This window comes from Schistocerca nitens, chromosome 3 (genome assembly GCF_023898315.1).
Source record: "Schistocerca nitens isolate TAMUIC-IGC-003100 chromosome 3, iqSchNite1.1, whole genome shotgun sequence".
NCBI lineage: Eukaryota > Metazoa > Arthropoda > Insecta > Orthoptera > Acrididae > Schistocerca > Schistocerca nitens.
In genome coordinates this window covers 49,984,542-49,999,679 of record NC_064616.1, presented here as the reverse complement: position 1 = coordinate 49,999,679, position 15,138 = coordinate 49,984,542, and the positions used below count along the sequence as shown (strand labels likewise).

At 37.7% G+C, this 15,138-nt stretch overlaps 2 protein-coding genes across 2 annotated transcripts in view; one reads left to right on the top strand and one right to left on the bottom strand.

The window, feature by feature from the left end:
* LOC126248001 (eukaryotic translation initiation factor 2D) overlaps positions 1 to 3,203 on the bottom strand; it is a 150,920-nt gene extending 147,717 nt beyond the window's left edge. The window contains exon 1 of the mRNA XM_049948583.1: positions 3,012 to 3,203. Coding sequence (XP_049804540.1) covers positions 3,012 to 3,073 — 62 coding nt within the window. The 5' untranslated portion in view covers positions 3,074 to 3,203. The remainder of the gene's footprint in view (positions 1 to 3,011) is intronic.
* A 178-nt stretch (positions 3,204 to 3,381) lies between these two features.
* LOC126247998 (N-fatty-acyl-amino acid synthase/hydrolase PM20D1-like) overlaps positions 3,382 to 15,138 on the top strand; it is a 253,015-nt gene continuing 241,258 nt past the window's right edge. The window contains exon 1 of the mRNA XM_049948581.1: positions 3,382 to 3,522. The gene's annotated coding sequence lies outside the window, so the exon portion shown is untranslated. The remainder of the gene's footprint in view (positions 3,523 to 15,138) is intronic.

The following is a 15,138-nucleotide window of genomic DNA, read 5'->3' as shown; positions in this document are numbered from 1 at the left end:
CAAACTTCTCTTCTCCCCAATTCTATCCAATACCTCCTCATTAGTTATGTGATCTACCCATCTGAACTGAATTGGGCGAAGAAGAGCTTTATGACACAATTTCAATAAAAGAAGGGACAGGTTGATGAAACACACCCTCAGGTACCAGGAACAGTTAATTTGGCAATAGGAGGAAGAGTGGAGGGGGGTGGTGGTTAAAAGCTGTAGAGGAACACCAAGGCTTGAATACAGTAGCCAGATTCAAATCAATATATACAGTAACAGTTATGCAGATATGAAACACTCGCTTGAGGTAGACCAATATAGAGAGCTGAAACCAACTTGTCTTCAAACTGATGACTATAATGACAATAAAATATTATGACTGACACAATCAAACACCTTGAATAAAATGCACAAGATCCCAACTGGCAATATTTTATGCAAATATGACATTACCACTCAGGGTGGGTGGCAAATCTTGTGTACATCACATTCTCAAAAAGTTTGGAAAACTATGTAAGGAGTGAGACTAGCTAGTAATTATGGACACGAAGAGTCAACTTTCTTATAATGATGCTTAACAATAGCACACTTTAATATGTCTGGAGAAATACCCTTAATTACTAAACACATTACATATTATAGGGCCATGAATTTTTAGCATCTTATTAGAAGTACCATTAACTCCATATGAAGTTTTGCTTTAGAGGATCAAGGATAATTTTCTTTACTTTCGACGGAGTTTTGAGAGAATCTTTATTACATTAAATTTGATCTGTACCGTTTCTTCATTTTACTGTTTTACTCTTGCTTTATATGGTTTTTACCTATTTTTTCCATTTACTTTTAAAAAGGTAGTTATTAAATGTATCTACTACCCATGAACTGTTTTTAATAATGCTCCCATTCTAGTAATAGAATTAATGTCAGCTTCTGTGGCTTCTTTCTTTTTCTCTCTTTTATCAATATTCTATAATGACTTGAATTTATTTACCAAACTGTCAGTTTCTGACAAGATATGCAAACTCTTCGATTTCTTGTACAGCTACTCTCATTTACTTATTGTACTACTTATTATATGAGTGTAAGTCTGGATATTTCATAATACCTCTTTTTTGGTTCTGAAGATGCTTTGTATCTGTAACGATGCAAGGTATCTTTGAAGACTTCCTACCACTGCAATTAATAATTTTTGGGGAAAAGGCATTCACAATGGGCAAAACACTTATTAAAAAGTTGAATTTAGGCATCAACTGAACCTACATATACCAGATGCTGGTTTCATCCAACAACATAATGATGATGTGGCAGATGACAGTGTATGTTGGCAAGCAAAGCAAGTACAGAATACTAACAATATTTCTTTTGTGTTTATATTGTTTTTTGATTGTAGGTTGTGGTGACTGACTGACCTGTAGCGTACACTCATATTAGGTTGGAAGATGACAGTTTGGTTATGAATTAGCAAAGCCAATGACGTGCAGATGAAGGTGCATGTGATATACTGATCTGTAGCATATCCTAAGACCTATTTCAGGCTCAAAGGTAACAGCTTGGTTCCAAGTTGGCAAAACAGTATTGCTTCAGTGGATCTGAATTTAGTCTGGCACTCCTACAATTTTTTAAGTTCTCTCTCAAATCTTCCAGTGGTTTTTTTATCACCCTTGTTGTCACTGTGTTTCTGGGCAGTACATGCAGGTAAGCTATGTAATTTTAATAATCTTGAATCGTGATCTAGCAATTTGTGTATACCACAGACACGATAGGCATGTGCATATTTAGCTTTTGCTTGTATGAATACACTGCCTTTCTGTGTGCTACTGTCTGGAGTTAATCGAATACAGAAATGTATGTCCAATACTTAACTGCATTGAGAAAACAGTACCCACACATCAGTTTTACTGTAATATTCCCTTAAAACAATTAATTAAAAGCACCACAAATCAGTAGTCTATTCCTTCTATTTCATGTTCACATGCACTCGCAAAATAGTCAATCCGCTCACAACTATTATGTTGTATGCTATCTTCAATAAATGACCTAAATTTCCCATTTACCATTCATGTGTATTATAGGAAAAAATTTTTACTTTTGACACCATCATTAAGGTTAGGTTCCCTCAATATTGTCACTTATGTGGACACCACTGTCTTTATTATCTAGTTATATTTTATTTTCTTTAAAACAAAGGGCTAAGTTCAGTGTCATGAAGCTCACAAAGTACAATGTACACAATTTCCACCCTAAAACCATCTATTATACCTGATGCATAGTATTTTATGCAGTATGTTGAAGCTTCACTATACCACAAGTTCCACAGAAAAGTTCTCAAAGTATACAAATACTGACATCTGTCAAAAATATTATGTTTAGGTTTAAACAACTGTCTCAAAAGACGGCAACAGTCACATGAAGAATTGATAGTAGTGCTACTGGCAACCAAAGAAACTTATGTCGTCTGACAACTTCCTTATCCTTTTCTCGGTATTCTGGAGCTACGATTAACAACGTTTTTTTATACGCGCCCTCTAAAGTAGCACATCACTGTTTCATAAGGCCTAACAAATTATACTTCTAATTATATGAAGTGCAGCATTACTATTGTGTAGGAGATATAACACAGTTATGGTACAGCAGCTGCCAATCCTATTTCGCTGATAAGGCACCATTCCGGGAGTGTTTATATTTCATTACATGGAAGTAGTCGGGGGCAGTACTCCAAACTTCACGTTAATGCAACTCAATCTAACGATGGTGCAAGTTTTGTCTCATCAAGGCGACAAACGCACTTCGAACTTCCCGGACCATGGAATCAATAACAGCCGCACAATACTACACAACAGTCAGTATGGCTGGCTCTCCACACTACCAAGCAGTTTTGGGCTATGCTACGAGGTACATCTCTCTAGCCCTTAACCACGTTACACTATTATAAGTGACATATAATATCCTTCTTCAGTCACAACTGGTAATTACACAATGTTACCATTTGAAAATATCATCGTGTAGAAAGAAGAAACTGTACCAACCTTTCTGATCCTTTAAGCTGAGAGTTTGTTTTCACTTTAAAAGACTTACTAAACAGCGTCATCTCACTTTATGCAACGGTAAGTATGTAATTTTGTGTCGCCGATTGCTGTTCTCACACCTCAGTTATTACACTGTTTAGATACACCCGCCTGTGTGTAGTAAAGATGTCTCTTTGATTTTGTAATAAAATGCTTTTCCGTGTCGATGTGTAATATCGTCAGTGCTTTATACCGTAAAAGCTTCTACGAGTCTTATGCATATTAGAGATATTAAATATGGTGTTGTAAAAAGTGTAGTGTTTTCTAAATATCAGAGATCTTTTGACTTCGGCGATGCCGATGCGGCAGATAGAATCGAATGTGGTATCGGTTGTCATGTATGATGTTTGATAACTTTTCGTTGTTAAGAACGGAGCCTTATTATTTTTGCCCTGTTAAGGAGAGATGATTGTTACCGATACAACAAATTTGTAACTGTCATCGTTTTTACACATCATTCTTCAATGTCTAGGTCAGTGAGTGCTTTCGAAGGTTAAGTTTTAGATGCAGTAATACCAGTAGATGAAAAGGCGATAGAATGCTCGTTTCTGATGCGGCGTAAGGCACCCTTATATTGCTGTCGTGTTAATAAGTGGATTTGATATTGTGTATCGTTAGTTCTGTACTTTCATAGGTGCTTTGAGAAATCGCTTGGAATGCACTATGCTGTAGACTGTTGGTTCCTTAGGGACCTGTGTTTATTTTATTTTATTTTATTTTTTTTAAAGTAGTTGTATTTGCTTCTCGTTTTCTGTGGTGTTAGAAATTAGAATTGATTTGGAGCAGCATCTCGTGCTTCATTCGGACAAATTTCTCAATAATTGTAGTGAGCAAATTGTTTCAGCCCTCTAATTTTGTCAGTTCTTTCCCGTATTAGTATTAATTTTACGAGACATAGTTATCCTCGTGCACCTATTCCACCTGCTACGCAATTTTTTTGCTTAAATATTTCTTTTATTACCAGTGCCACGTTATTGAGTAGTTAGGACCGGAATGGACTGCACCAAAATTATATTAATATAGTTAACAATACAGCACTAAAACGAAGTTTTAATAACATTAAAAGTACAATAACAGTGTTGCTGATAGTCTCGTAGCACCAAATTTTGACTGCATCCACATCCTTAATCTGCAAACCACTGTGAAGTGCATGACAGAGTACTCCCCATTTTACCAGTTACTATCGTTTCTTCCTGTTTCATTCACATATGGAGCATGGGAAAGATGATTGTTTAACTAGCTCTATGAGTGCTGTAATTAATCTAGACGTGTCCACATGATCCCTATAAGAGGGGTTGTAGTATATTCCTAGAATCGTCAATTAAAGATGTTTCTTGAATCTTTGTAAGTATGCTTTATTGATATAGTTTGCATTCATCTCCCAAGTGTCTACCAGTTCAAGTTTCTTGCACATCTCTGTCACACACAATCATAGGCAAAACAAACCTGTGACTGTTTATGCTGCCCTTCCCTGTATATATACAGTATCCCCCATCAGGCCTATTTGGTCATAATTCTGTAACTAGGAAAAAAAATCGACAGAGTATAGTGGATGTTACTGTAGGTCACTCAGCATTTTTGCTTTAAACAGGTCTGTAGGTAGGAACTGAACACTATTTGGCACTAGCACTAAACATTTTTGTAGCCACCTGCTGGGAATTATCTTGTGTTTTGCTCAGTTGATGTCTTGACCTGTCTAGATTGTCCTAATTCCCAGTGCCCAGTGTTGTATATGTGAATTTGATATTTCTTGCTGTGCTTCATTAGAATGAGGCAGTCAAACACACTCTGAGGGGGAGTGATCCTCAGTGCTGTCTTTCTATAGCAGCAGCACATTCCTGCATCTTCCAGGGTGGCCCTGTAGCTGCAATCCATAACCAGATGAGGCTGCAGAATAAAGTACAGTAAATTTTTTTTAGGAATTGTTCTGTTACAGTGCATTTTAATTTCCTCAGAAGGTGGTACTGTTCTGTTACAATGCATTTTAAATTCGTTGGAAGGTAGAGGAATTGTGAAGACTTGATGTTCTCATCTATGGTGTGCCCCTTCAAAGTTGTTACAGTTGCAGAAGACACCGAGAGGTTTAACGACTCCAACATTACCTATTGTCACAAACTACACTTCATGATCAGTGGTTTTATTTATTTTCACTATATTTTAATTAAACCACTCATTGGCCTCACTGAACAGAACATCTGCTTGTTGTAGAGCCTGCATGTTACTGTTCCACAGTCAGATACTGTTGTTGCTTACAAACCGTAGAATTTGTCAGTTTGAACATAAACCATTAACAAATACTACAAATGGAGACAATAGTGTGGATCCCTGCAGCACATTGTGTTGCAATTTCTTGTGGACTTCACCTGGATGTGTAACTTGATATCTGTTAGATTGGAGTCAAGGGTTGCTATGGTAGCTACCCCAATTCTCTAGGATTTTAATATAGTAAGCAGGATTATGCATGATGCAATCAAATGCTTACAAAATCACAAAGTAGCAGTACTGCAGACACTTGTTCTTCAAAAGCTTCATTTATCTTTGTTCACAGGCCTCAGATTGTAGTTGTCTCAAATGTGCTCTTCCCAAACTGTATTTTGCCTCATGAAAGAGGTTATTGTCTTCAGAATAAGGTAGAAGTTGGTGTTTAGTTCTAAATTCTGTCACCTTGGTCAGCTAGCAAATAGAGACTTGGCTGAAAACAAAGTGTGACAGGGTAGTTGAGTTTGTGCCAATTATCAACCACTCTAACAGCACCTTTGTGCTTTTTTCTCTTTTGTTTAACTTCACTTTTGTTTTCGCATGCTGGCTGGTTCACATACTGTGTTCCTGTGTATTCGATATTTGTGACTAAAACTGTGTTGAATAAGTTAATGTGTGTTGGTGCTACTATTCCCTCATATACAATGATGGGGTTGAAGTTACCACAAGTTGTTCACATCAGTACTGATGTAATGTGAAGATGCTTATGAAGCAATAGAGAACAAATTAACATTTACTTTCTTACTGTATGTTGTAATGTACCCACTTATTCACGCCTTGCAAGTTGGAAAATACTATTCATATGTTAATCTTTTTGCAATGCACTGATGGAGGAAAAAAAAAATTTTTTTTCCAGGATGTGTGCAGTGTAGCACAGAAAATCTTGACTTTTTTGTTATAATTGAAACTGTACTTATTGAGCCGTAAATTATTTGTTGTACATGAGGCACAGTATGATATAGAACAGGTCAGCATATTCTGTTAAGTTTTCACACAATCATGTATCTCACTACATGTTATAGTGGTCTTCAGTCTGAAGAATTGTTTGATTTAGCTCTTTATGCTGGTCTGTCAGGTGAAAGCCTCTTCATCACTGCATACCTACTGCTACCTCCTTACTGTTTTCAAGCCTTGGTCTCCATTAACAGTTTTTACATCGAACACTTCCTTCCATTGCCAAACTGGCGATTCCTTGATGCCTCGCAATGTGTCCTGTAAATTGATCTCTTCTTTTAGTCAAATGTTTTAGGTTCACATGGAAGGTGATAGTTTAGTAGTGAGTATGCAAAGTAACAAATTGGTCTGTAGTGTAGCCATATATCTACCCTCACTCCATGTGTAAAGCAATATTTATTTGAAGAAAACTCCAAAGTAAATTCAAGAAAGCTGTAGGCAAATCTTTTGTGACTATTTTGGCTTATATACGAGGGTCACTCCAAAAGAATGCACCCTATTTTTGTAAAAATACTGTTTTCATTCTGCATGTGTGAAAGTTTTACCATGTGTAGATACATTCTTCCCACTTGTTTTCAAACTTAGTTCAACTTGTTCCCGTGAGTGGCGCCATCACAGCATGTCTTCAAGATGGCTGCTACACTTGACGTTCGTCAGAAGCAACGTGCTGTCATAGAATTCCTGTGCTGTGAAAACGAGACAGTGGGAAACATCCACAAGAGTTTGAAAAAGGTGTGTGGAGATGCTGCTATCGATCGCAGTACAGTTAGTCGGCTGGCAAGCAGGTTACGTGATGAAAGCAGGCACGGCAATATTGAGGATTGTCCTAGCAGCGGCAGGCCTTGTACTGCACACACTCCAGACAATGTGCAGAGTGTTAACGAATTGGTGACTGCTGACACACATCACAGTGAACGAATTGTCACACCACGTTGGGATAGGGGAAGGAAGTGTTTGCAGAATACTGAAAGTGTTGGCGTTAAAAATGGTTTGTGCCAGGTGGGTTCCCAGGATGTTGACAGTGGCTCACAAGGAAACAAGAAAAATGGTATGCAGCGAACTTTTGGAACAGTACGAGAATGGTGGAGATGAATTTCTTGGAAGAATTGTGACAGAGACGAAGAGGCAATCAGTGGAGTGGCATCATGCTGCAAATTCACCCAAGAAAAGAAAAATTCAAAACCACACCCTCTGCTGGAAAAGTTATGGCTACGTTGTTTTTTGATTCCGAAGGACTCTTGCTTGTGGACATCATGCCAAGTGGAACCACCATAAATTCATGCATATATGATGACACTGAAGAAACTTCAAGTTCGACTGAATTGTGTTCGACCACATCGGCAAAAGTAGGATTTTTTGCTGTTGCATGACTATTACGGCCACATGTCAGCCAAAAAACCATGGAAGTGATCACAAAACTCTGATGGACAACACTGAAACACCGGCCTTACAGTCCTGACCTGGCTCCGTGTGGCTATCATCTCCTTGGGAAACTGAAAGACTATCTGTGTGGAACAAGGTTTGAAGATGATGACTCCCTTGTGCACGCTGCCAAACAGTGGCTCCAACAGGTTGGTCCAGGATTTTACCGTACGGGTATTCAGGCACTGGTTCCAAGATGGCGTAAGGCAATTGAGAGGGATGGAAATTATGTGGAGAAATGAAAATATTGCTCCTAAAGAATGTATCTACACACTGTGAAACTTTCAAACATGTAGAATAATAGATGAATTTTTTAAAAAAACAGTGTGCATTTCTTTTGGAGTGACCCTCGTATCCTACATAAACTATGAAAAGTGCAAGGACAGCCACTGTGTAACACTTATGCTGGAATGAAAAGATCACAGCCAAGTTTTTTCCCTGTTCTTGTCCTACTGGAACTGTAACTCATCTCTGATGGCTTTGTCAGCTGTAGCTGTAGAAAATTTGTTTCCTGAAATACCAACTGCACTGCTGATTCTATGTGGTTTTTACCCTAGTGTCATCAAATTCTGTTACCTGCATTAATATTTGGAAACCCCAAAGTACTTCATTCATTATAAAGGAATGCTGGGCTTTTTGACGAGTTTTAGCTTGATTCACTATGTTCTCACTTAAAATCAGATTGCCAAATTTTTAGTCATGCATTGGCTACATACCAGTTAGTAGCAGCACTGCATACTTTCGCCCAAAGTTAGGCCTCTCTTAAATTTTCAAAATTAAACAACTGAGATGATGATTAATGACTGTGAGGCTTTTAGGAGGGCATGCAGAGGAGGAAAAAAAGCAAGCTTGATTAGTGTACTTTAAATTTCAGTATCAACACACAAACAAATGAAAGCCCTATAAGCAGACATTTGAGAAGTAATTTCATTCTGTGGAAGTCATACTCGCTCACTCCTTACAAAGTTTACATTGGTTGGAAATGACAGAGTCATAGGTTACAAAGTCATATAAGAACCTATAAAAATAAAATAATTTATTACAGTCATTAGCTCACACACTAGTTGCTTTGGAATGCTGGATATAGAAACTGTTACTGGGCAGTCATATAACCCACAACCTCTGGTGTAAATCGTGACAGTGAAGTGTTGGGTGTGTGCCAATGTGATGCATTGAATCTTTGCCATAAGGTTAGGCAACATGGAGATATGACTAAGTGGAATAAAGGAGCTTTTGTGTTTCAATGTGCCCATGACCTCACCGTGAATAAAGTTTCCTAGTGTGTTGATGTGTCAACACAAACTGTCCCAATCTCTTATCACATGTTACAATATGTCGACTGCACAAATGGCCCAATGAGGCAATTAACCTGCAGTTGTGGAGTATGTGTTTCATGTGGTGGATGCACTCTTTTAGGTTGGTGTGAATGTGAACCAGAATGTTTGTTTTGACATTCTCAATGATCAAATGTTACACTTTCTCTATATCTTCATGGTAAGTATGCTCTAGAAACTCCCATCTTATAAGATAACAGGCATGTTAAATACACAAGACTGCAACCATGTGTTCCTGATTTAACAAACACTTAGGCATCCTATCCCACCATGACTGGACCAGCATCACCAGGAAGTATCCTGAGCTGTGTGGAACACTGAATTATACATAGCAGTCAATATCGTCACAATGTAGTTGTATTGGATCTAATCATCAATGAGTGATTTTATATGGCACACCAGAAGAAATCTGTCAGCTTTCTTCCTACCTAAATTGACACTACTTTAGAGGTTAGAGGCAGTGCTACTGCTAGAAGCATGACATGTCATGAGGTTGACTGGTTTTTTGTCTTGTGTACAGTGTAGTCGTATTTCACGAGGGCTGCATCCAGGAAACTCCACTGCAGATCTCTGAGGTTAAGAGGTACTTACGTGTAGTGAATGCTTGTAGCAAAAAAATATTTTTATTGACCCCAGAAATGCTGTTGTGTGTTCTTACACATGACTATGAGAAAAATCACAATTATAATTTCTACAAGTGTTATGACTAACTCATACTAGCCTAAGTAAAAATAATAGGTATGGGACAAATCACAATCACATTTACTCAGAGGACCAGAATGAAGTAAACAACTTTAAACTTCTGGAACATAAAGTATTCATTTCAGTTATTTTAGACTGGCATTCATAAATTCTTCTACTTTATAGAAATACTTCTTCTTAGATAGCATATTTTTACTTTTTATGAATCCTCTGTTCAACCTTAAGTGTGCATATAGCTTGTTGTATAAAACAACTCACGCCTTACAATTCTGTGTCTTTTACATAATCATTGACTAATTGTAAATACAACATTGGAATCATGGGTATGATTTCAGCGGATGTATTTTTTTAAAATATGTAAATTTTCATGAATAATACACAATTTTTGTGAATATAAATACAAGGCAGTGGCAGTATATTGAGCCCCTAGGTATTTTGTGGTGGTGGTGGAGGAGGAGGAGGAGGAGTGAGGTATTTGTCTTGTAATCTTAGTTATTCTCTTCTGCAAATCAATCTCTCTCTCTCTCTCTCTCTCTCTCTCTCTCTCTGTCTGTCTGTCTGTCTGTCTGTCTGTCTGTCTGTGTGTGTGAGAGAGAGAGAGAGAGAGAGAGAGAGAGAGAGAGAGAGAGAGAGAGAGAGAGAGAGAAAAGTAGAATATGTTAAATGGATAGCACAAACTGCTCAGTCTATTTGCTTACTTTTTATGTATGTCTTATAGTGCGTCATATGTCCACACTTCAAGGAATTAAATGGTTATTTCATGGTCTTTAGGTACATTTCAAAATCTTACATAATCCATCATTGATTAAACTACAGTTGATAGGTGAAAATTTTGTATACAGTTTTGTGCTTGTCCAGAAGAAGGTTGTTTCTGTATAAACAGTATACTAGCTTGGAGTTCACATCACAAATGGTGTTGTTGAGTTCCTTAGCACAGTGATTTTTTTAATGCACTATTTGGTGTCAGCAAACATTACTGGTAAATCTTTTCGGATTGCTTTAGGGCAGATTATTGATAGATATAATAAACAAAAGTGAGCTAAATGTGGACTTTCATATTCTAAAGTACCTAGGATCAAGATGAATCTGTAGCTATTGACACCCCATTCACCCTTTTGAAAAAGAAAAAGTTTTTCCAGCCTTGAAAATTTTAGGGAACTTGCCTGACAGCAAGGAGCAGTTTATTATTTCTGGAAAAGGGGAAGACCCCTGATGGCAGCTTTGTTTGAGAAGGATGCGAGTGGATCAAGAAATAATGTTTTGAGGAATAACTCTGATTCTGAATGGAGAGAGGGTATTGGAGATGAATTTGGAAAGAAATTTTGATGCCAATGTTTACGAAGTGCTTGTTAAATACTTAACATATTTAGGGTCGGAGAGAATACTATCCTCATTCTTAATGTATGTTACTGACAAGGGAACCTTCCCATCGCACCCCCCTCAGATTTAGTTATAAGTTGGCACAGTGGATAGGCCTTGAAAAACTGAACACAGATCTATCGAGAAAACAGGAAGAAGTTGTGTGGAACTATGAAAAAAATATGCAAAATATACAAACTGAAAAGTCCATGTGCAACATAGCCAACATCAAGGAAAGTGCGAGCTCAGGAACGCCGCGGTCCCGTGGTTAGCGTGAGCAGCTCTGGAACGAGAGGTCTTGGGTTCAAGTCTTCCCTTGAATGAAGAGTTTAATTTTTTATTTTCAGACAATTATTATCTGTCACCAATGTCGTATAGAATATATCAGACGTGTTTTCCTGTGGAGGATTCGGTTGACCTATGATCTTGCGATCAAATGTTTTCGGTTCCCATTGGAGAGCACGTCCTTTCGTCTACTAATCGCACCATTTTGCGGTGCGGTCGCATAACACAGACACTAAACATATTACAGTGAACAGAGACGTCAATGAACGAATGGACAGATCATAACTTCGCGAAAATAAAGAAAATAAAATTTTCACTCGAGGGAGGATTTGAACCAAAGACCTCTCGTTTCGCAGCTGCTCATGCTGACCACAGGGTTCTTGTGCTCACACTCACCTTGATGTTGTATATGTTGCACATGGACTACTCGGTTTGTATATTTAGCTTATTTTTTTTCATAGTTCCACACAACTTCTTCCTGTTTTCTCGATTGATCTGTGTTCAGTTTTACAAGGCCTATCCACTGTGCCAACTTATAACTAAATCTGAGGGGGGTGCGATGGGGAGGTTCCCTTGTGAGTGGCCCGTGCTTTTCTTCCCAACTGTCTCATTGGTAACTTTCCACATGGCTTTAGATATATTCTTAGAGTTGACTGTAAACTACCAGTTGCACAGTTTATTGATTTTGCAGATCACTTTGTGGAGGCTTTATTTACACATTCTTAAAAAGTTCTGAAGTAACTCTTTGTCTGTAGTCCTGCTATATACAAGTAACTGATTTGAATTTTTGATAGACATTTGTATGACCAAAGTTAACCATTTCTTACTAGATTATTTGCATTGATGCTGTGTTGATCTAAACGTAATTGGAAATGCTACACCATAACAGTAGGCCTACTGCATAGTATCCATCAATTCATTTACCTTATTTTCAACATCACTGGCACTATAAAAATTCATGACCACAAGGAAAAAGAACTGTTTTGCAAAATTTGTAGTCAGATGAGTAGGTACAGTGTTCCCACTGTCACTCAATAGATTTTGTGTATATTCTGAGAAGTATCTATAACATTTGTTAGCAATTGCATATGCATTTTTTTTAAATTTCCCTGTGTATATTTAACATAATTTTCTGTTCAGTAGATTCTATCTTCCAGTCTGTTCATTTATGCGAACACACATTGCTTTTCATTTGTTGAAATACATTGTAATGAATGAATGACAAAATAATTTTTTGAGAGTTGGATCACTTTGTTGTAAGATACGTGTATTTTTCTGAAAAGGGAAAGGAGTACATCACTGACTCATGGCACATCTGTGAAGGCTCTCCTTCATGATTGTTTACAGAACATGATGTATGAATGAATGAATAATTCCTATGTCAAATCTGCTTTTCATTTTCTTTTTTCTCTAGTAGCCTCAACCACACTGATAGTCTTTATAATTAGGCATTTTTCTTTTTTCTGTCTGATGAATTTAACTTTTACTGGATTATGACTATCTGAAGTAGTATTGCAGAAACCGCATAAAGGTGTCAAACTTTTCATTTGAAGAACTTGGTACATTTCTCCTTTCTTTTTTTATAGGACAAAAGTAAATTTATTTGTATTGTTATTACTCCTACATCTTCTACTTTTCCCATTGTGAATAGTTGATTTGGTAAATGTGTAAGGGTAATGAGCGCACTGTGATCCGAGAAGCTCACATCTGTTACTTCTATAATGCAGTTAACATCGGTCACTACCTGATCAAGGCAGAAACTTATCTTTGTTGTTATCATGCCTTTCTCATGCGTGTTTACTGAGCTCATTAAATTTACTAACTGTAACTTTGTCAGATTTTATTAGTGAATCTGCATTAAAATCTCCACAGTGTTATGTTTCTAGATCTGTTTTCACATAGTTTCTCCAAATACTTCTCTCAGTAAGCTGATCATGTTTCCACTGGGGGGCATCTACAGAGGGGCCCAGAACAATGCAGACTCACTTTGATAGTCAATATTAATGGAACAGAATGACATACCACTGAAATTCTTGCATGGGGGAAGAATACTTTGTGTGTTGAAAGTGACCCGCCATAGCAGCCAAACAATGTTGATGCTGCTGAACTGTTGACCAAACTACAGCTGTCAGTGTTGCCAGGGTGATGGCCACACAAGGCATCTCGAGGGTTTCTTGTAGGTCATTCAGTGTAGGCTTCTGTTGATGAACTTAATTTTTGAAAGTCCTCCACAGGTAGAAGTCGAGAGATGTAAGTTCTGCAGACTGTAGTGGGTACTCAACAGCTCCTCTTTGACCTATAATCATCCAGTAGATTTTCATCCAATTAGGCTCTGGCATCTCTGTGGCAGTGAAGCAGAGCACAATCTTGTCATAGGTAAAACCTTTCATTTCCAAACATTTCTCGGGTGGCAGATAAAATCGATGTTTGCAGCATATGAAGATACACCTCACAAGTACCTTCAAAGAAGACTGGGCCAATAAAACCATGCAGTGACAGACCGCACTGCACATTAACACCCAGTAGATTTATGTCTGTCTATATGAATGTGAGAATTTTTAGGAGTCCGGTACACTACGTTGTGGTGGTTTACAGTGTTATTCAGTTTTTGAATTGCGTCTCGTGAGGCCATATAACCATCCCTGCAAACTGTTCGTCCTCATGAAGCATGCCTTCAAACCACTTGCAGTACTCCATCCTTTTATCCAGGCCGTCCTCATTCATGGCATGCAGCAATCTTGGAATGTACACTTACCACTTTGCAACCCAGAATTCATCGTACGCTTCATTGGCTCATTGGCTTACCATGCTTTCACGTGCACACTGCTTCACAGATTTTTGAGATGACCTAGTAAAATGTTGCAGTGCAGCTGTGCTGGAAGCTGAATTTGTTAATGTTTTTGGTCAGCCAGAACTTTCCTTATGCACATCCTGAACAGTACCATCAGCTTCAAATTTAACCCAAATACAATAAATTGTTGTACATGTTGGTGGCCAAGTTCCATACACAATACACCATTGCCGTTGTACCTCCATTGTGTTTTCATACTTCCAGTACCAGTTCATTACAGCCTTATGTTGCTCAAACGACAATCTTACTTATTAATAGCTGCACTGTCTTCAGCTGGAAAACGCATGGCAAGGTCTGTTGAGAAAACAATGGACTACACTCCCATGCAAAATTGCAATGATATATCATTTTGTTCCAAAGATATTAACTGTCAGTGTATCTACATTTTTCTGGATCCCTCTGTATATACTGTTCAAACCTGTAATCATTCTATGCCTCTGTCTGTCACAATTAAGAACTGGTTCACATCTAATATGATTTCTTAAGTTTTTCAAGCAACACCATTATTGTATTGTAGTGCAGTTTAATGAAGTTTTATCAAGCAGTGAGTCACAATGCATGATGAAACATTGAGATAGTAGCATGTGTTATCTGTTTGTGTTGTTGCAACAGTGAAGTTTGATGTCGGTGATTACATGATATCAGCCAGTTTTGCAAGTATGATGTCATACCATTAATTTTAGTTTGCGGAGAAATGAAGATGTTTATGAAAATATTTTAAACAGTAACAAGCATTCAACACTGTGTGGCAACAGATTGTAAGACTTCTGTTTAAGCATAAAAACACACCTGTCCACAAAAAAGGACAACTGCCATTTTAATTTGAGGAACATAAGGTGGCTTTCTTGTAGGATTTTGACAAAGGCCCAACAAGAACTGTGTTGATTATGTTTAGGGTGATCTAGTGTTGGTTGTGTGCTTA